General features: G+C 43.9%; 1 protein-coding gene across 1 annotated transcript in view; it reads right to left on the reverse strand.

Moving 5' to 3' along the window:
* The window catches only part of MGAT5 (mannosyl (alpha-1,6-)-glycoprotein beta-1,6-N-acetyl-glucosaminyltransferase), a 213,135-nt gene that overhangs the window by 127,093 nt on the left and 62,943 nt on the right, over window positions 1-23,099 (reverse strand). Inside the window, exons 3-4 of the mRNA XM_012650516.1 lie at window positions 15,883-15,959; window positions 14,771-14,860 (exon numbers count right to left, since the gene is read on the reverse strand). Coding sequence (XP_012505970.1) covers window positions 14,771-14,860; window positions 15,883-15,959 — 167 coding nt within the window. The remainder of the gene's footprint in view (window positions 1-14,770; window positions 14,861-15,882; window positions 15,960-23,099) is intronic.

The following is a 23,099-nucleotide window of genomic DNA, read 5'->3' on the forward strand; positions in this document are numbered from 1 at the left end:
TCCAGACACAAGGAGCCCTCTCGGATGAAATGATAATCAGCAAAGGTCAGAAGGAACACATGATTACACTTTACATCTATCCTTCAAAGTACTTTACAGCAATTAATTCCTTAATCATTTAATCCTCATACGTCTATACCGGAGGGAGAGGCGGTCTGATGGCAGACAGGTAAAAGACTTTAACATGGCCACTAGGGGATGAGAATGTAAAGGTGTCTCTGTGACTATGTAGCCGATGGACGGGAATGATTCATTATTCGCTATGGCATATATCTGGAAAGAAAATTGGATGGCATTTGAGCCAGAGCACATTTATCCCAGAGTTAGGAATGACACTGATCATTTTAAGGCTAATTGGTCAAGGCTTCCCTCGTTTTCTGACTATTCATGTCACGCTACCTCAGGAAATAAGGTGGTAAAACCTATTGGAGAAAGATGAAAGGAAAAGGGAAAAAACCCTTGGTGAACTTACGAGAGCCATTCTGGAAGACGGATTGTTCTGTCAATATACAAGGTTTAGAGAATTTAGGGGAGGGAGAAAGAGAAAGGAAAAAAAGCACCAGATTTTATAGAAATCACTTCGACAGAGGTTACCAAAGACTATTAGACAAATTAACCATTTCTTCTAAAGAAAAAATGAGAAATGTATTAAGTAATATTGATGTCTGGTCTCTGTCAAAACTAGGTATACAATTTGAAAAACGGGATTATTACCCATTTGCTAATATATAATGAGATTATTAAAGATGGCTAATAAACAGGCACTGAAAATAATTTTTCTATGGCCAGGTGGAGCTATAAAATTTAACAGAGCAGGAGGGTGAGGGGCATCCTTGGAGGGACACAGACGTCAGGGCTGTGTGTGGGACCACAGACTCACGGATCAGCAGAGTCACACAAGACGAGCTGCCCTCTACTCTGGGTCGAGTTTTCAAAGCAACACGTCTGCGTCACTAATCTAGACCTTCCTCATAATGCAAGGTGATTTTTCCTATGACCAAAAATAATTGGCCTGATTTGCATAAAGCCATCTGCCACTGCACAGGATCCCAAAGCAATAAGCAGAGGGCAGCAAAGCTTGGAGAATCCTTGAATAGAAAACGTGTAATAGTCTCTCTTCTTGTGGAGTAAAATTAGACTTCACCATATTTGTGAATGGCTTCTGAGACTCAAAAGGACTCCCCATAAGGAAAGTTGAAATGACTTTTGCTCATTAAAAAAAGAAAACGCCAACTTGCCGTGGTGGCCCACGGCCTAATTATGAGGACCTTACAGCAACATGACCATGAAAGGCAATATCTGGAGTTCCACAAATGAGAAAAATGAGGGGAAACAGCAGAAGAAAAGCCTGCGAGTGGATGAAGCTTCTGCTGACCTCAGCAACAGCAAACCCATCTGGTACCTCGTATTCTTAGGCTGGATTGAATTATTTAGCTCCAATTAAATTTTTGTAAATGGGATCAACAAAACATCCTTATAAAGTGTATTCATAACATGAGAGCTTCAAATGGACTGCAGGCTTAATTCTGAGACCTTTAACCCCAGCCCATCCCCCCAGAAAGGATGAGGATGGGCAGGCAGGGCACAGAATCGTAATAAACCTCGCACCACATAAATAACCAAATTTACACAGTCACTTGTCAAGATAAAAAATTTCCCCGTGAATGGCATGATGGGGAAAGATGAAACAAGACTAAAGAAGGAAGTCAACTAAAAGGGGAGACATTAGTGAGACCACATAGTGACAAAGGAGAGTTCGTTCCCTCCTCACTTCTCCGCCACAAGAAGAATCTTCCAAGATTCACTCCGATGAAAACATAGTCCTAGGTGATTTTCTAAAATATGACTTCCCTACAGAATCCTCAAGAATGTAATTCCTTTTTGAAACTGATCATTTATCTTAGATCTTCTTACTCTAAGGCACTGGCTACTGCTCTGCAAGGCTCTGAGGGCAACCCTGCAAGTATGGAAAACACAGTCAGTCCAATCTAGCTTCCACTGAGAAATTTCACCTTAAACATGCACACAGAATGGTGGAAAAATCAATTATGAACATCTTAACACAGAATAGGAGGTGGAATTTTAAGGTTGTTTTTGTGTGTAGTGATAGGATAACTGGTTAGCAAAATAATTAAATTATACATAAACCAATTACCCCGTGGGGAGAGGGGGAAAACAAAACAAAGCATTTCTTTCTTTCTAAAACCCTCTGAGGATTACCAGGGTTGGAAGCCAGCCAGCACTGGCAATGACTCCAAGCACTGAAACAAACAGCCCTCAAATGAGCAACATTTTCCTAAATAAGAGCACAATTAATAACATTCAGGGGAAATCTTGCTCAGGGCTAATAACTCAACCTCCTAATCCCTAAATTTGTTTTCTGTTTGATCTGTCCAGGGTACTTTAACAAGCTTAACCCACCAGTTCAGCACCCTCCCAATAAAGCTAGACCCCAGCATGAGCCCACCACCTCTCTGATCTGGAAGCAGCTCTATTTTGAATCATTCTAAATAGCTCTTTTCCTCCTGGCTCTTAGAACCCTAGTGTCCTGCACCTGTCTGTGGCCATCTTCCTTCATCCACTGCCTTGGCCACACTTTTCCAACTGTGGTCCCTGGTGCTCTCACCCTAGGATGGGATTCTCTATTTGCCATTGGTGCAAGGACCCACTGGACCCTCGCACGGTCTACCCCACCTTTGCCCAACTCTTAGGGCCTGCACAAGCCCTTCTTCAAGCCCTCTTCCAGGGAAGGAATTAGACATTCTTTAGAGTAGCCTATAACTCACCACAGTCAGTCTAAAAACTGAAAACCATCTGAGCTCATGGCAACAAGCACACAACAATCGATCGAAGAGCAGAACCATTACTCTAATAACCTTCAATTTGAAGGCAAAACTCCTTCAACATGAGCTAATCTTTTCAATGTACTAATGTCATGCCACAAAATGAAGAGGCAGCAAAAACAGACAAAGATCAGCCAGGCTAGAACTTCGGAACATCAATGCATATTCCACGGAAAGGGCCCTATAAATCAATTTTCTTGAACAAGGAGATACAAAACAATTTGGTTTTTGACATTCCTCCTCCTAGTGACTGAAATTTCTTTGAACTAAAAAGGTTTTGCACCTTAATCAAGAGCATTGTGAATTCAAGCATTCTCTGAGTCCCTGAAAGTCTAACTAAGTCACTCTTATTTTCAAGGTCCATAGGATGGACAATTACATTTAAAGAAAAATTACTGGTAGATACATACATAGTTCAAGTTGGAGTTTAAAGGAGGAAAGAGAAAACAATAAAATCATTGCAAAAACTAGTACGAGATTCAACGAATATGTGTATGTAGTTAAGTATAATATGGCAAAACTCTTTGTAGTAATGTTCTGTTCTTCACAAGAATAATGATTAGTCTCTGTTATGGCTTCTTTCATGATTAATGTCACTGACATATAGGATTTCATGCTCTATTTTTCAGATGTTAAGTGCAATCAAAACTAAATGGGAAAAATGCATAAATCTGAGGTTATCTCTAGATAATGGTGTTATGGGTGCTTTTCATTTTTTTCTTTTTGCTAATGTGCATATTATAATTCTTTTGCAATGAACATTAAGAAAATAATTTTTAAAGGAGTTACATTATATAAGCATACTTACATTACATCACTTAATCCTCCGGGTATTAACATGGGTACTTTCAACATATTATCAGGGTATGAAATCGAGACTTAGTGGGAATTTGCTGATGTAACCCCTCTAGCGAGGGGCAGGGCTGGGTGATAACTGAGATCTGTCACTTCCCTTAACCAGGACACGTTAGAGCCACCCTAAGGTCAAGCTTAGTGAGGGACAAGAGAGCTGTTCAGTGGGGAAAGAGGACTGAATCTGGGATCAGCCAAAATGGATTCTATGCCCAACTCTGCAAATAACTAGGCGTGTCATCTTCGACCATTTGGCTTTCACGTTTTTTCATCTTAAAATGAAGGCATTAGGTTAGGTGACCCTCTTAATTCCATTATCCTGTAAGATCTGCCTGAAAGGGAGAATCTTATGTCATCCTGTTAGGCTACTTGGGTTATACATCAAATGAATACAGTTGACTACATACCTATTCATCTGACACACTGATGACACATACACACGTGTTTGTCATACTGATGACACATCAAGTTACTCATTACCACGTGCCAAGCCCCGCCTAGTCCCCTTTCTAATGTTTCAGAAAGGAGATGCAAATGGTAAAGGGACGTCTACTCATGGAAGTGGTAAGTGGTCCAGCTACCTAGACCAAACACCTGCGCCGATTAACATTTTGGCTTAGCTACTTACTTGAATGCTTGCGCATGGGGGCCCCGGGCGGGGAAGACAAAGGGCAGGAACAGAGGCTGCGATGTGTTGGGAGCCCAGCACGAGGATAAGCATTTTGCACACGTTATCTCGTCTTTCAAATCGTCTTCTGGGAGAGGCTGATTATCACGCCAGGTGAAGATGCCCAGGCACAGATTGGCCACGGCTAAGGACTGAAACGTCTGTCCCACCCCACAGTCAGTGAGCAGACCTGAAGCTTATACACCAAGCTTTTGGTTCTTACAGTCCCATAAGCATAGTCCACTCTTCAATATTTGAGTATTATTGCCTCGATCTTTCACATGAAATCCTTTAAAATGATTTATTATGCTCCTACTGCATGGAAGTACTGTAAGGTTAATAAAAAATAATAACAATTTCCTGCTTCCAACTCCTGCCCCTACCATTTATTCTGTGTAGCAAGAGTAATCATTTTAAAGCCTCAATTGAATCACATTCTACACATATTCAAACCCTGCAATGGCTTCTCACTGCACTCAGAATAAAGCCCAGAATTTGTACTAAGATCCTACATAATCTGACCTCAACCCTTATACTGTATGCCTTGTTTACTCTGCCCCATGTAAACAAATCTCCTTGTAAGTCCAAAAACATGCCAGTAAGTTATCTGGGCATGGCTGCATGCACCTGTAGTCCTAGCTACTCAGGAGGCTGAGGCGGGAGGATCACTTGAGCCCAGGAGTTTGAGGCCAGCCTGAGCAACATAGTGAGATCTCATCTCTACAAAAAATACAAAAACTAGCTGGGCTTCGTGGCATGTGTCTATAGTCCCAGATATTTTGGAGGCTGAGGTTACAGTGAGGTATGATGATGCCACTGCATTCTAGCCTGGGAGATAGAGTGAGACCCTGTCCCTTAAAAGTATAATAACATAAATAAATTCAGAACTGTATCTGCTTTTGGTAAAAGAAGAAAACAAAATACCAAGCTCATTTTTACCTCAGTAGGGTTTTGCCAGATTTAGAGAAAAAAGAAAAAGGACGCCCAGCTAAACTTTAACCTCAAACTATTTTTTGTTTTAGTGTAAGTATGCCCAGTGCAGTGCTCCTCACAGACTTATTGAAAAAAGTTGTTTACCTGAAATTCAAATTCCATGGGGTGTCCTGTACATTCTCTATAACCCTATACCTCAGAGCACCTGAATCTGCTATTCTTTCTACATGGAACACTCTTCCTTCCAGTGTGTTCCACGCCTCCCTCCCTCACTTCATCCACGCTGACCTAACCCTACTTCATTCTTCCTCAGACCAGTCATCCCTCGGGGCAATTACTTTATGTACTGATTTACTACGCATCGTTTGCTGCCCCATCTGAATATAAGCTACTTGAGGACAGAAACTTCATCTGTACCTTCCTCACTCTATCCCCAGCCCTGAGAACTGCACCTGGCACATAATAGGTGCTCAATCAACATCTGCTGAGTAGTGAATGAATAAACCAAAGACATGATTTGAGAACTAAAGATACTCATCATAATTATACTCTTTTCGGCTTATGTGGTGCTGTCCCATTTTCATTTTATCAGAACCTTTCAACGATAGACTGGGGAAGGCAAGGCAGGCTTTATCTTGGCCTCAGTGAGGAGAAACCAGATGAAAACTCCAGGGAAAGCTCCAAGCCACACAGGGAAGTGGTGGGATCCATCAGGCCTCAGTGCTTCCTGTGAGGCTGTACTGCTGCCCCTGCCACGGCAGACAGGAGCATCAGCAACACAAAGTGTGAAGCTGGCTAGTGCCAGAGAGCAAGGCTGGAGTGGCCCACGATATTATTAATAATAGTTCTGCTCGGAACACTACGGAAGCGGCAGAACTTAAGTAGACGCTGCAGTAAGTTTTCAACATGCCACAAAACCAGTGATGACACAGTTTGAGAAATCCAACCGAAATTTCTATAGGAGGAGAAAAGTCAATTTTTCCTCACCCATAAGAGGCAGCAATCAAATCCTCTATACCCAATCACATAGATAACAAACAGGGATGCTCCAACTCTGCCCGGGCATACTTCCTGCTGCACACTGGCAAAACTTGTCCTGTGCAGCCCACCCCCACCACGCTTCGACAGCCAAAGCCACCCAATTTTAGGAGATAGTCACACTCGAGAGACCAGGGCTGTAGCTCTTCTTTTGGGTTTAATGTTCAATTTTGCCTGAAGCCTAGATCCAGGCGAATAATCCTAAGTGACAATGGGAATAAAAGATGGGCAAGAAAGCTGCGCCTTCGAATGTGATTGGCTCATTCCATTCCAATAGTCTGATCTGATCCCTTCTACTCTCTTAATAGAAATGATATCAGAGAGCTTTACAATAGTCCCCCCTTATCTGTGGCTTTGCCTTCTGCAGTTTCAGTTACCCTGCCGTCAACTGAAGAATAAAAATACTAAATGGAAAATTCCAGATATAATTCTGAAGTTTTAAATTGCACACCGTTCTGAGTAGCGTGAAGAAATCTCGCACCATCCTGCCCTGTCCTGCCCGGGAGGTGAATCATCCCTTTGTTCAGGGGATCCAAGCTGTAGACACTCCCTGCCCGTTAGTCCCTCAGTAGCTTTCTAGGCTATCAGATCGACAGTCAGTGTGGTGTCACAGTGCTTGTGTTCAGGTAACCCTTACTTTACCTAATAACAGCCCCAAAGCGCAAGAGCAACGATACTGGCAACTCAGATACACCAAAGAGAGCTGTAAAACCGTAAAGAAGGACAAACATTGTATATGTAGGGTTCAGTACTGCCCTTGGTTTCAGGCATCCACTGGGGGTCTCAGAATATATCCCCCATGGATGAGGAGGCACTACTGTATCTTAAACTTGTTAATAAGTGCTCAAAATGACTCTGCTTCGTGTCTCAACTCGAATGTCTTACCAGATTTTAAGGTTTCAAATTTTATAAGGATAGTTTTTCAAGATTAGAAAGGTTGTAAGCTGGAAGAAGTTACCTACTTAGAACAACAAAAAAACTATCGCCTATTTTTAAAAATGTTTCCAATAGAATCACTCACTCAATAAATACATGTGGCAGGCACCACTGTACATGAAAACAAAACAGAAAAAAAATCTCTCTGGAGATTTTAACTTTCCCTGCTGCTAACCTTGGAAGTTGATGGTCCCCCCAGGGCCTTTGCACTTGCTGTTCCCACTACCCACTAAAAACACTGCTGGTCAGATGTCTGCACTTCTTATTCCCTCATCTCCTTCAAACAGGCGTTCAGACATCACTTCCTCGCCTTGTCAGTAGAGCTTGTCCTGACATCACTATACCCAAAACTGATGCCTGCATTTCTCATGAGCACGTCTTGCGCCTCCCCCGCCCCCCGCACCATTTTCCTCTGCGGTACCTACTACAACCTAAGAGATTATATTTTCTACTTTTTGATATTGCTGGCTATCTCCTCTCACAAAACACAACCTTAATGCGGAATGTGTGATCACTGTTATATCCCCAGTACCCAGAAAAACCCAATAGTGATGAACACCCTGGCACCCAGACTGTGGTCCCTCGGCATTATTTTCCACTGAGAGGAGCTGGGGATGCTTGGGGAAATAGCTGGGTCCACGTCTAGGGCAGGAATTGTGTACGATGTACCTGAAAGATCTTGCCATACCAGAGAGCAAGAGAATTATTAAAAACTACCAGGGTCACGTCAAAAGCACTCAGAAGGCAGTATGACTAGGTTCTCCCTGCCAATGCAGGGATAATAATTTGAGAATCACTAAGAAAATAATTGCAACCGATCAAACATATCAAATATGTTTTAATCAGTGACTTCATAATGATAATAAAAACCAAAAAACAAAAAGTGCTGGTCATCAGTAGAAGATGCTAGGAAACCACCTGGGAAATGAACTGTCTCTCAGGGTGACCAAACAGATAAGGAGTCATTTCCCTTGATAAAAGTATTCCTGATATCCTGATACATTAGGAAGGAACTCCCAAAGAATTGATGAACCTAGGCAGTGACAACTGCGAATATCACAAAGAGAGAGATGACCAGGCACTATGTGCCTCTGGACAGAGGAATATAATGCCAACATCCAGAAGTATCTTGGAAAAAAAGAAAATATTAAGCCTTACTCTCATCAAGCCTCAGATCTACCTATCAATTTACAGGAAATACAAGGGGAAGAGAACAAGGTTATACAACAACACAGGATGTAATAATCAAAATTCAGAGTAAGACACTCTCTCTCAGACAAAAAAAAAAGTAATTTCTTCAGCAAAAAATTGCAAGGGAGAGAAATAAGAGATGGAAGAGAACACAAAATTGAGATTTAAGACACTTTGGTGTCTTAAATTTAAGGACCTTAAGGTCCTTAAGGACTTAAGGACCAAAAATTACAATTTATGGTCCTTACTCGAAACCCAGTTCAAATAAACTTTAATTTATAAGACAACCTGAACACTAATCTGATTTGATGATATTAAGGAAATACATTAATTTTCAGGTGTGAAACAGTTCTAGCAGTTACAATGGCATAGCTACATTTTTAAAAAGTCTCTTTTAAAGATGCATATTGAAACACTTATAGACGATATGATGTTTGAGATTTGTTTCAAAATAATGAAGCTGGGGGGTGGGGGTAAAAATGAAATGAGACTGACCATGAATTGACAATTGTTGAATCTGGCTCGTGGACACGTTGGGGATTCGTTATACTCTTTTATTGTATATGTTTGAAATGTTCCATATTAAAAAGTTTAAAATGTAAAAATTTTAAAAATATTTTTGGGCATGGAATAGAAGTTACAAGACACAATATTTACTTAAAAGTATGTAAGAAAATAAATTGGAGATGATTGCATTGAAGCCTCATCTTGCCACATGTATTCCAAGGAACAAAGAGGTATTAGGTTGGGGTATGGCAAATCTTGTCCTTTCTCCTGATTTTTGTAGGACAGAGGCCGGAACGAGATGTCTAAATATAAATGGTAAAGTATCTGACATTCGCAAACAGGAAGCATCACTAAGAACTTCAGAGAGGGGAGAAGTTGAGGCGAGAGAATTGAGAGATCAGTTAGGCTGACTGACAAATACTGTTCTGTAAGCTGAGGATTTTTTTTTAATCCTTTTTCTAAGGATGTCTTAGAGCTCAAGTAATAAGAACAACCAATACAAATAGATGAAAAAGATATCAATAAAAGGTGGACACAAAGTGAAAAGAACATGATCATAAATCTCTGCCACCTCCTTTACCGCCAAGAAATATCTTGTGAAGAACGAATTTCCTATTTCAAATGGCTGAACATTTAAAGGTGTGTGTTGGTATTCTCAGGCAACAGTCTAGTGGCATTTTTAAAGTACTCCCTGACCCCATCCAGAAATGTTATGTTTTTTCATTCAGGTTTTCTGCTGCAACCCAAATAGTCAATTCTTTATCGCTGCCCACTTTGACAAATTAGTCTGTGCAACACCATTTCCAAGTTATCTTTAGCAGCCAACAAAGCTCATAAATCCAAATCATTGTACTGGTTATTAGGATTCATTTCATGCTCGCATTCACAAACATTTAAGCTTTCAACCTTTCCTGTTGGGCATTAATCTTGGCATTAATCAAGGGATTAAGCACGCTGAATTTAAACTCAAGGTTAATAGCATGCTTAGCCAATATTAGTTTTACATATTGCCAAGGGAGAACAGAAAGAGGCAAAGACCTTTATGCTTGTTGTTCATGAAATATAAGAAACAGATTGATGAGTAGGGCATGAAACTGTTTCTTTTGTTCCTTTAAGACAGCGTCATATACACACACACTCACACATCCAGTCCAAACTGACGTTTGAAGCAACAGCGTGTACACATTCTAAGGTCTAGCAATCAATCACGGGGCAATTTGATTATTTTGGAGCCACTCTATTTGCAATGGCAACAGAAGTGCTTTAAAAAACAGCACAAATTAAGAAGCCTGGAAAGGTAAGATCCTTGCTAGCTTCTGCAGCAACCGTACAAGAAGAAGAAATGTGTGGGTGTCAAATATATCAGCATCATCTATCAACATAATACCAATAGAGGTGAAGAAACGCATTCTCAATTTTGTAAAAGCTGATAGCAATAAAAGGCTCTGCAGACAGCTAAGTTAATATACCTGAAACAATGACATTCAGAGTAATTACTTTACAGGACCTTGACTCTATAATGGGAGTAGTGACATGGCTCACAAAAACAGATACAGAAAATGAACTGCCCGATGTTCTGGAAATACAAGGCTGCCTAATGAATCATTCGCTGACTCCTACCACTTGCAATGGCTGATACCTGGTTTTCATGACTTATGTCCTCAGGAGAGTTAGTGGTTGTTCTCCTTTTTTAGGTAGAGTGACAAAATTATGGAGTATTAGAAAACTGGGAATGAAGATTAACTGAAACTAGCTAAATCAGAGCCATGTTTCAAACACGAGAGGATTTGAGCATAAGACTGAATGCAAAGTCAATGACTACACGTCAGTGTCCAGAGTTCGGTTTCCCTTTGACATGAAGGGGACAACAGCAATGAGAAGTGCAGGACTTTGGAGCGCAGTGACTAACCCCTGGGCTCCCTAGGACCCAGCTCTCCTTTACTCATCAGGGTTGCTGAGAGGTTTACATCGATTCAACTGGTGACTATCCGAGAGGCATTTTATAATGCTCCATGTCCTTTAGGTATCTGTCAAAGTCCTGATGTTAAACACAGATCAAAACAAGAATTGGCTCTTCCAATAAGGATAAGAATAAAACAAAAATCACCGGTACACGTGCTGATCAAGTTAACAAGTCCAATGAAGACGTCCCTCTCAATCATTCACCCAAACACAAGAGAAACCTGGTGTATGATACAGGAAATGAACAGGTTTCAGAGTTTAATGAGGTAACAGTAAGTTTCAAGACAGCAAGAGAGAAAGCCACACAACTGGATTAACATACAGTTCCTGCAAAGCCACAGATATCGTCCAGGATTTTAAAGATACTAGAAACAAATTAATTGGTTTTGGAAAACATGGCGACTAACTTCACATTAACAGCTGTAGGGGTACATCAGCTCCATACAGCCAGCTCCCAATTCCAATGCAAACGCAAGTATCATAGCCCAGAAAAAAGAAGGGGAAGGTGCTCTCACCACAAATGAATACATACGTGAAGTAATGCACACGTTAATTAGCTTGATTTAGTCATTCCACAAAGCAGAGCTATATTAAAGTATCAAGTTGTACACCATGAACATACACAATTTTTATTTGTCAATTAATAAAAAAAGATTCAAGGGAAACAGCAGGATTTCTACATTCCCAGATGTCAAAGAATATAAAATTAGATTAGATTGTGAATGAGAACCGGAAATTGATTCTCATTCTAAAATGGAACCAAGGTCCCACACATAATGTCCGAGGCTAAGTGACACACCACAGCTACCCTCAATGAGGACAATATTAAAAAAACATAAAGTATCAGTTATGTTTATTGAGTGTCTTCTTTCTGCCAGGTTCTACTCTAAATATGTTTCCATATAATCTCAGGAATCCTTACAACATCTTCACAGCAGGGGCCTTGAACATTATTCAAATTGTTATTTTATAAAGGAAGAACCCAAGGCACTAAAGTAACTTTTTTTCTAAAAAAAAAAATCATACTGTTTGGAAAGCAGCAGAAACAGAAGCTGAAGTCAGGTACAAGGCTCTAAGGCAGTGTTCCTACTGAAGTGACCATACTGGTGACGTTATCCTCAAACTCTCGGTACCTATTAACGATGACGCTATGACAACATAGTAATTTTTCTAAAAACCCAGAGGGTCAGGGTTATTTTCAGACTGAAACTATGAAAGAGAGATTCCTGCATCCTTCCTTCCTTCTCTCCCATTTGCCTCTTTTAATATGATGAATGCAGAGCATGGCTCGTTAACTGCTGACAATGAGTACAATAGATGTTCAATAATTGCTCACTGAATTGAATTTAGCTAAACAACAAAAACCACTCAATCAGCTGCATAGGAAGAGAGTGGAATGGGCTAAGGAAGCACCACTGCATACCTCAGGAGGAGGAAAAAATAGTTTACAGGTCCTGAAATGAAGCACTCAGCCTCGGATAGTCAGTTAGGTGATCCATCACGTCTTTATACAGCCGGGCCTGTCCCCCACTCCTCTCACCTGCACGTTCCCAGAATCTCATTTTTCTCTGAGACTTGCCATGTCTATCCTTCATCGGGAGTGGGGGTGGGGTGGCGGTCAAAGGAAGGGAAGAGGTCAGAAATAATTTCATTCCTTCAGTCTGGGCCACTCTCCCAGGAGGTGGAGGGGGCTAGGACAGCAATGGAAAACCCTCTTTCCGCTGCACACCCCAACATGCAAACTCTTAGGAAGGCGTGAAATTAGCCCAGCTTGTCAATCACGGAGCACAGTTGGACTCTGGCTAAATTCCATCAACTGGAAAGGGGAAGAAAACTTCTGAAAATTAAACAGAACGAAGAACCTTTTCCTCCCAGCAGGAAAGGTGCTTTTAATTGACTTCTCACTACAGTGAAGGTTCACCCACGGCCCCAGGCCTTCCTCCTCTGGAGGAGGAAATAAGGCGGCAGGCAGGCCCGCGCAAGCCAGAAACACACTGGGATAAATGCTCCCAAGTCAATTCGCCAGCCGCTTGCTAACCAGGAGCACCTCACACCCAACCCTCAGTGCTTTCCACTTCCAAGAGGAATTTCATCATTAGCTCTGGGGTCCTCTTGACAGCCACGGGGTGACCATGGAACACCCTCATCCAAAAGAAAACAGCCTGACTTGCATGCAGCAGGGAAGCAGAGGCAGTGGGCTGGAGGAGGGGCAGACCCCACAGAATCTATACGGCGCACGCCCTATCACAATACTGGTTTGGCCTCCATGCCCCAGAGAAGCTGTCCCCTGTCTCCTTATGGCACAGAAAAGAGAGGCGTCTGAATCCCACAAGGAAAACTATGGCAAAAGCATTTAATTTAGCCTCATAAACGGAAGCATTCCCCTTCCTGCGCGGCATCACCAGGGAGCTGTTACCATCGATCAAATGACAACAGCAACACTGAACAAAAACGGGGGACAGAATAAAAAAATTAGGCAGCAGAGGGTGTGCTGAGGTCCGTTCTCTGAATTATCGTGTTTCACAAGATCCAGGGCCGCCCCGTCCACAGAGGGGAGGGGGGGAACCAGCAGGCTGCGATTCCCTAGCAAGTTCTTCCACTGTAGCACGCCCACGGCAAAGTCTTAACTCCTCCCTACTCCTTGGTTTTCCTGAAAGTGAAATGGAGATCCCAAAGCCTGGCACCAATTCCACGTGGTCTATAAAATGCTCTGCAACACTTAGGGGGGTAAAAAAAAAAGCTATTTAAACTGGAGGGTACGAATGAAAATGAAGCTCAGGATAAAAAGAAAAAAAAAGAAGGTAAAAGTAACTAATTAAGCCTATAAGTAAATAGCTAACTCAGCCAACAAGCCCATGAGAAAATATCAACATCATTAAAGAAATACAAACCTGAACCACAATGAGATACCGCCTCACACCCATTAGGATGGCCACCCATTAAAAAACCAGAAAATAACAAGTGTCGGTGAGACCGTGGAGATACTGGAACACTTGTATACTGTCGGTGGGAATGTAAAATGGTGTAGCCACTGGGAAACGCAGTGTGGTAGTTCCTCAAAAAGCTAAAAATACAACTACCATACAACCCAGCAATTCCACTTCTCAGTAAAGTCCCCGAAGAAATGAAGGCAGGGTCTTGAAGTGATACTTGGACACCATGTTCATAGCCGTGTTGCTCACAATAGCCGAAAGATGGAAGCAACCCACGTGTCCACCGATGGATGAATGGATAAGCCCGATGTGGAATATACACGCAAGGGAATATTATTCAGCCTTCAAAAGGAAGGAAATTCTGATACATGCTACAGCGTGGATGAGCCTTGAAGACATTACACTAAGTGAAATTAGGCACTTGCAAAAGGACAAATATTATATGATTCCGTTTATATGAGTTACCTAGAGTAGTCAAACCCACAGTGGCAGAAAGTAGAACAGTGGTTGGCTGGGGCTAGGGGTCGGGGGCATGGGGAGTTAGTGTTTAATGGGTACAGAGTTTTAGTTTGCAAGATGAAAGAGTTCTGGAGATGGATGGTGGTGACAGCTGCACAATGTACTTAATGCCACTAAACTATACATTTGAAAATGGTTAAGACAACAAATCTCATGTGTATTTTACTGCAATAAAATAAATTGGGGGAAAAAAGTAAATAGCTAACTCAGCCTGTTTTTCCCTTAAGGAGGAAAAAAATCATCCTTCTTGGGGAGGTGGGGAAAGTAACGAAGGACACACAGGTCCTTCATATAGAAACAACGCACAGCTTTAAGCTTTTCAAATTCCAGGCTCAGCTACAACACAGTCCAGTCACATGCACCCCTACGAGCCAAAAGCAGCTACTCACCTCACTGAGGTAAATAAAAAAAGAGCAGGTGGACCCATCCACTCCGTAGTCTGCGTAGCAGGGATCTGAACGCCACATGTCTTTCATCCACTGAAACGAGAGACAGATCAGAACATCTCTGAGCAGCCATTTCTCAGGGCCCCCACATGTCTGCTCACAGAGAAAGGCATGAAGGGTGGAAACGTGGTGAATGGCTTAAGCAGCGGCCTAAAAAACTGAGCAAAGGAGCCACCGAGCTGAGGTCGAGACGCCCAGGTGCTTGGCTCAGCTCCTGGATGACACACAGGTGGACAGGGGCTGGTGCCGGGCCTTGGCAGAGGTGCTCAGAAAGGTGCAAGGCTGGGAGACACTCCAGGTAATGAAGCCCAGGAGAGGAGATGGCCAGGAGAGTTGTACCAAGAGCAAGCACCTAAGGGACTCTTGTGTGCACACATCGCCTCCAGGAACTACAGTTCCAACAGCCCACAGCACAGCACCTGGGACACACGGTGCAGGAACCAGGGCAGGAGTGAGCATTTACAGATGGCCCAAATAGAGACCACATGCTTCTGGGGTTGGTCTTGCTGCCCTAGGTGCACACCTGAACCGACCCTTTTCTCTGAAAACTACCAGGCAGGCAGTGGTCTTCCCAAGGGCAGGCCATACAAACAGGATTTAAAAAAAATGTTAAGAATGAAAGAGCAAGCGTCTTCAGATACTTGACCGCAAACATAAATGTGACATTTAAACCACAATCTGGAGACCTCAGAGCAGGGGTCTGGGGAGAACGGAGTTGGACACTAAATAATGGCAGCCCCCCGTCACTGGTCCCACTAGAGGCTGGGAGAGGCAGAGGGGAAGGCGGCTTCAAAGACACAGTAGGTGCCTGAAAGGGCCCAGGCTCTTTTAGGCTGAGAGCGAGAGCCACTGTCGCCCAACCCCATGGAGCTGGCATGAGCAGAGCCGGCTGTCAGGGCCACAGCCCAACGCAGGCAGGATGGAGACACCCCTTAAATGACTCGCCTCAAGGCAAGTCATTCGTATCACTGGGAGGCAAAGGGAGGGACGGCAAACAGGAGGTGCTAGTGCAGATCGAGGAAGATGAACATGAGCCCGCGCTGCTTCCGCCTTACCTTGATTTTCCCCTCGCAGTGGGGGTAGCCATCCATAGGAGGCAATACACATTTTTCTTGAGCTCCGTTAATGATATCTGCAAAAGATGGAGAACAAAGGATACCATGAAGTCTATAAAGCACATGCCTAACATCCTTGTGAGCACAGAGGCAGGGAGAGAAACCAAAAAAAGAGAAGTCTATATTGGCAGCCATGTTCTGACTCATGGAACTCCTCCCGCTGCAAATATATCTGCCTGGTCTGTGCTGACCCAAGGACTGTCCACCTATGGGCTGGCCAGAGATCTGTGACACATGTGGTGAGCTAGGCCAACCAGACAACTTGCTTAGAAATTTGCACTTGGGAAGCTGAGAAACCAAACAAGTGGGGAGCAGGAAGTGAAGCCATGAGATCAGAGGGGTGCACCAGGGCTGGCAGGATACTCTAGGTTGTGCAGGCAAGCTGAGGTCACACGCAGATGTTGTGAAGACGTGTGTAAGCTGAGGAAGCCAACAGGGAGAAACAGACCAACAGAGCTGGTGGACAGAGGAGCAGAAAGTCACAGACACATCTGTGCCATTACAAGGAGCTCCAGCTCCATGATGTATAGCTCCTTACAGACCCAGTTCTTAGATTTCCATGAAGGTCTCCTTACTCTTTAAATATCTCCTCCCCAAAACTCCCTTTATATTAGCTAGCTCAGAGTAACAACTGAACAGTGTAACAGACACGCTGTCAGGGCCAGGCCAAGGAAGGACATCGACCCTGCCTCTGTGGGTGGGAGGCAGCTCCTAGATGCAGCGACATCTTAGCTGAGATGTGAAGACGGAGCAGGAGCTAGACAAAGGGACCATCTGAAGAGGTGTTTCAAGGGACAGAGCTGCTCCTGAATGCAGGGACAGACTTTGGCTGGAATAAAGAAGTGTGAGGGGCTGAGAGGTCACACAGGAGACGCAGGCAGGGCCCAGACAACAAAGGCCTCAACCACCACAATGAGGACTTTGATCTTTATCCTAAAGACACGGTGGAACAATGAAAAGTTTTAGCGGGGGGGATGGCTGTGATCGGATTTGTGTGCAGGACTGATCATTTTAGTTGGAAAACAAGATAACCCTAAACATACATGCTTCTTTTTTCCAGAAATGTTTGGAAAATTTCATCATTATTTACTGCTGACAGTTTTCTATACAAAGTACTAATCGGAAATTAGATCCCAAACTGCAATATTATTTGACAGGGGTATTTAAACAGAAGTTAGCGCTGAGGAGGACTTTACCTGCCCCTTGGAAACCAGTTCCTTTGACAGTCTGTAATGGAAATTCTTGACCTCTTAATTCAGTATTTTCAATGAGCCTCCTACTTGCTAAGAATAACTAGAGCATAAAAATCAATACACTCCTCCTCGTGGCTGGAAGCAGTGTCATTTCGTAGTTAAATGGGGGTTACTCAACTTGTCAGAGCCTGTTTCATGATCTGTAAAATGGGAACGGCCGCGCCTCTGTTTCATGCAGCTCTTTAAATAAGTTAATGTTCGTAAGGAGTCTAGTCTCGCACTCCCCACGGCGGATGCCACGGCCCACAGCCGGTGCTTTTAAGTTGGCATTTGCCGTGTCATTCCACACAACCTTCACTCGCTACATCTGGGAAAGCAGCATTTCAAATGCACAGCGGCTGGAAACACATTCTCTGTGTTTTTAAAATAGATGCAGGCTCGGGTGGCGGCTCTTCCTACAGCTCCCCTCCTCCCGCAGGCCAGGTCCAGAGGCCCAACAAATGTGCTGTCTCACCAGGGAAGAGAGAGGGCGCTTCAGTGGCTACTCCTGTGGCTGGTTTCAGTTCTGACCTTGCCGGGCAACACTTGCCAAGCAAGTATGCAGCAGAGGTTCCATGAACTTAGGCACAGCCCACAACAGGCTAGGGTTGGGGTAATCACACATTTTAGGGGACACTTTGGGGGAGGTACCCCCTCGTATATCACAGATACTATTCTATTTCTAGAATATTTGGAGCCAGAAGCTACTGACACTTGAGGCCACTGAGTAGGTGGTGTGGGGTGAAGAGGACTCGCTGGGTGGAGGGCTACAAGCAAAGCCCCTCTGCCCACGCTGCGGGTCCTCCTCATTCGGTTGCAAGGATAAAAATGTATCGAGGGTCGGCAAACTTTTTCTGTAAAAGGCCAGACAGTAAATTTTTCAGGCTCTGTGGACTACACGGTCTCTGCTGCAGCTACTCAACTCTGCTGTTGTCATGAGAAAGCAGCCACAGATAACATGTAGACAAATGGGTGGGGCTGTCTTCCAAAAGAAATAGGGACAGACCCCGTGTCTGCTATGCTAGGAGATTCCCCAGATGATGTGCCCCTCCCCCCCCAACTCCTGCAAAACCCTGTTGAACTGACTTCTTTCCCGGCCCCCTGCAGGCCTTCCTCTGCCCAGGTGAAGCCCCTCCCCTTTCTGTGAGGCTGGGCTCCAGTGACACCTCCTCGAAGCCACAGTCCTTCCTTCTTCCTCCCTACGCCCAGCCAGGGCTCCGTGCTGCTCTGGGCTTCCCTGGCCTCCTGCTCGTCTGTCCTACGGCAGCAAGCATTCCCATTATCTTCATGTCTGTCCATCTCCCCAGCTAGGGCATGAGGAACCTGTGGGAAGGTTGTCTTCTTGCTGGATCACGGGGCTCTTGGTAAGTGCTTCTTGACCGAATAGAACAAGGCACATTCCCGCCTGTCCCTGGGCCCAACTCCCCAGTTCAGGGCGAACTAGACTGAGCTGGGCCAGGATTTGGACTCTTCCTTGGACTGGCAGTTTGTCAGCTAATCCAACGAGGTCTTTTCTGCAATTCCGCCATCTTACAGGTGAATGTTCTCTCCATTATTCAGTTTCACAGGGATGGGCCTGAGTAGACAACGGGCTTCCGAAAGCTTTGGTTTAAGGGCGCTCAAGGCTCTGGGGTTGGAGGAATCTGCGATTTAGGGGAACAGGAAGTCCCCACCTTCTAAGCATGGGGCAGGGCAGTCCCTGAATCTGGTCAGGAATAGCCTGAGCAAACCTGTCACCACACAGCTTAGAAGGATTTTCAGCTCTTTCTCGGGGGACAGCCCCTCATTCTGTTTCCATCATAACACAAAAACTCGACAAGTGTTTTCATTACTGTGTGTCCATGGAGGACTTTTCTACCTGTAGAAAAGCTTCTAATCTAAGTTTGGTAAGAAACAAAAATTCAGGCCGAAAAAGGCTAATGTTACTGCTTTTCAGGGGAGACTGAGATCATACTCAAGGTCCCTTCAAAAGGAGGAGAAAGATTGCAGCGAGCTATGTTACTAGATGTTCTCCCTGCTGTTTATCCCAGGCTCTCCCCCATGCTCATTTTGTTAAATGGTAAAAGGGCAAGGGAAAATAAAAATTTAATGTAAGCAACGAAGCTCGTTTCTTGTCACTATTTGGGATTCAGTTTCATCCCTTTCCCTCACACCAGCCCAAGCCGCAATGTCTTCCCCCAAACTTGCAACTCTGTATGGTTCTACGTCCACCTAGAAGGCGGATTACACAGGTGTGAAAATTCTGTGGTTTTATCAGTCACTTGTAGTAGGTGTTGAACACTGGGTTTAGTCTAAGAGAACAATTTTCCTGCCATTGAAAATGCTCGAGATTCAAGAACACACACATGCCAAAAGCGACACGAGAATGTCACACACACACACAGAGTAGGATGCTCCTGTCAAGTGTGGAGCCAGATTCTCCCTGACAGTCCCAACAGCCCCCCAATATATTGAGAGAGACACATACAGAGAGAGACAGAGACATTTCAGATGTGTACTGAGAAGCCACAGGGACAGAGAGATACAGAATCAGGCAGATTTTTTTCTTACTCTTGTTTTCCGCGGCCTCTAAGGAAGGAAGGAAAAAGGGAGTGTCAGGGCAGAAGGAAATGGTAAGATGGTCTCAAAGGGACAGTGGGAACAGCAATAGGGTGACACAGGACAGGAAAAGAAGCGGCTAGAAGGTACAACTTGCCTTGCTACGTCACTTGCCTTTCTACAGGGCTGTCACGTACCATCATCGCATTTCAGGAAAAGGAGGATGGTTACCTCATCCAATAGTTTGGAAAGGAGAACCTTCAGAATCCTCAGTGCTGACCTCCCAACGCAACCCACTGTCATTGGGCAACTGCCGCCTGCCGTGTTCTAACGAGTCGGCACTGCACCCTGTAAGGGTGCAGGGACTGTGGTCCCTGCCTGCTGGGGCTGACACACGCGGGAGGAGGGGGGCCTCACACAACAGTGAATGGGGCACCCGGCGCCGAGGCCCCCTCCACCCAACGACTCTCCTGGAAGGCACGACAGCCACCTCGTGCTGTGGCCTGGACTAAACATGGGCCCGACACACTAGGGACACCAAAGCGTTTTTTCAAACAATGGAATAAACAAATGTAACAAAGGAATGGAGAGTCCAAGTTCCGGAGGCTGGAAGAAGAGCAAAAGTGCCACAGAAAAAGGGGTGGGAGAGCCTCACTCAGTCACTGACCCGGGAACTCCGAGTTCTGGACTGCACTCCCCACACAGCCCAGGGAGTCTGGGGGAGACATGGGGGGCACAGCGGGAAGGGGCAGAGGAGGGAGAAGGATCACTTCTGTTACTGGGAGAGGGGACATGGTGGCCTGGCCCCCATGAGAGTTACTGACGGTCATATCTCATTGGTATTCAAAAAGGGAGCCTTAGGGTAGAATGAGATACAATCTTACCAAATAGTAAGTTAACCATCCAGCAGCTTGCGCAAATCTAGTGCAAAGTACATGACGCGCCATAAAAGGCTTTCATCTTCCAACTGCCCAGGTCGATATTTATACGTAAAGATGTTGTCACGTGTTTTTTTTTTTTTTAAAGCACCATCAACTATCAAGCAGGCGACATCATAAAACACTGACTCTCTACACACTTATTTAAAGTTAATGATAAGCACTCCTCGCTGTTGAACAAAAGGGATCAGGAAATACAAAAAGAGTTTCCAAAATAAATGAAAGAGGCTGGAAGTCAGGTCAGCCTCAGTCCTGACTCCATCAATGTGTACAGGTGGCACCATGTGTAAGAAACTCCACTACCTGTTGCTCCTGGGTGGTGGTGATACAGTGGGGAGGTGGAAAGAAGGGGAGGGGACAGGAAGAAAGAGACAGATGTTTGCAAGTGAGCTGCACACAGAAGACAGTGCTTTCAGAGTGAAAGGTGACCGGACCATGAAGAGTCTGTTTCACCAACGCTCACTTTTCTGTATATTAATCACGACAAAGATGACGAGCGTTTGAGATGGCACTTTTTAAGAACTTTCAGAAAGAACGCAGTGCCATTAACTTTTTATCTCAAACTGAACAGGCACCTGATAGATTAAGAGTGTCTAAGTCCCACACCATTGCAATTTTAAAGGGTGGGGAAAAAATAGAAGAAAAAGTGGGTTTATTAAAAACTCTCAGAAACCTCAAAGAACATGCCTATCTGTCCACTCAGGAAGTTTCAGGAAACTGAGTTCAATCTCCTCGTCCAGTTTCTCTGCCAACAGCTAAGATAATCATCTTCATTCGGCCCGACGACACCCCCTACATATTTCCTCTAAGATAAAGGGTCTCCAGCGATTTTTGTTGTGTGTGTAGGACAAGGCAGTGTTTCTCCCAGCACACCTGATACGAACAAGTAGCTACACTTATCAGATGGCCCCTGCAAAGTGCACCCATATGAGCACGCCACTGGCCCGGCCACTCAGCAACAGCTGGAAACCAACCCAACCTCCGTGCTCAGCTTAGAGACTCAGCTCTTGCCAGCACCCTTGTCAGCTGACTTGGCCTCAGGAGTGGACAGTAATATATCAGACCGAAACCAGCCATGGTGAAATATAGTCTCCCATGTAAAATGACCTCACTAGTCATTCTCAGCTTGGCAAATATTCATTTAGGGCTGCTTTACTTTTGCACCATAAAAAAAGGGATTTAATTTCTATAAATGAGTCATGTACACATATTCTAGGCCCAAGGCCCCGTAGTAATAGGGAGTTCCCTGCCCAAAGGACCCGAGAAGCCAAGATATGGATAAGGCACGACCCATCCATGGACCCCCAGACGTGTATGCTGGGCCTTTTGAAAGGACTTAATTTGCATTTTGCTTTTGTTTTATTTTTTAACCTAAGTTGAAACTGCAATCATTACACAAAGGAATTTTAGAGCTGCAAGGGATTTCTGAAACCATATTAGTCCACCCTCCACTTTTCCTGACTCATAACAATGAGGCCTAGAGAGAGGATGTGTCTTCCTCATTCATCAATTAAACAAAATTCCATTAAGCACCATCCATGTGCAAGGCACTGTGCATGTTCAACCCAGGCCTTTGCCTTCTGAGTTGAGATGATTTACACCATTTCTAGGTATTAAAAACCACACCACCACCTTCATGTTCTGCATAGGAAATCTGAAGAATGTCGAGGAATAAAATGACAAATTCTTCTTCCCCTCCCAAAAAGCACCTCCAAGGGCTTTATGGACTTGCTATGTAAAAACCAGGAGCTATGGTATTGCCCGTATACAAATACTGTGGACATAATGGAAGTCAAAAAGAAAATCATACTCAATGTATATGGTTTCTCAATTATGCACTTTTCAAGACTGGAACACTTAAAAAGAATGAAGTTGTGATGACCATGAACACTGCCAGACAGAATCAATGTCATAAAATTTGCAATCACAATTGAGCCAAATAACCCCAGATTATTTGTACCTCCTTTTGTTATACCTGCTGTTATTTATTTTTTTGCAGGATTAGGGGCCTAATTAAGCTTTTAAGCAAGCATTAGTTAGGTTTTTCCTTTCGTTGGTAAAATAGTATTAAGAAGACGACCTAAAACCTAGATTCTCAATATGAGGGACAGGTGTCTAAGAATGTTACATAGACACAGTATCATACACACACCACACCTCCATTCTCGTAAGTTCCAAGCTACTAGGAATGTTCAGCTAGAAAAAAGGCTGGTTATCACACACCTAGGACACATATACGTGATAGGCAGAACCCAGTTGGGGTTAAATAACTGCAACTGGTATGGGAAGAAAAGCTTATCATCATTAATCGTCAGGGAAATGGAAATCAAAAGCAAAATGAGATACAACTTTTATAGCAACTAAAGTGGCTATAATAAAAAATTCAGATAATAACAAGTGTTGACAAAAATATAAAGAAATCAGAACTCTCAAACACCACTGGTAGGAA

Source organism: Propithecus coquereli, unplaced genomic scaffold, assembly GCF_000956105.1.
Source record: "Propithecus coquereli isolate 6110/MARCELLA unplaced genomic scaffold, Pcoq_1.0 Scaffold33, whole genome shotgun sequence".
Lineage (NCBI taxonomy): Eukaryota > Metazoa > Chordata > Mammalia > Primates > Indriidae > Propithecus > Propithecus coquereli.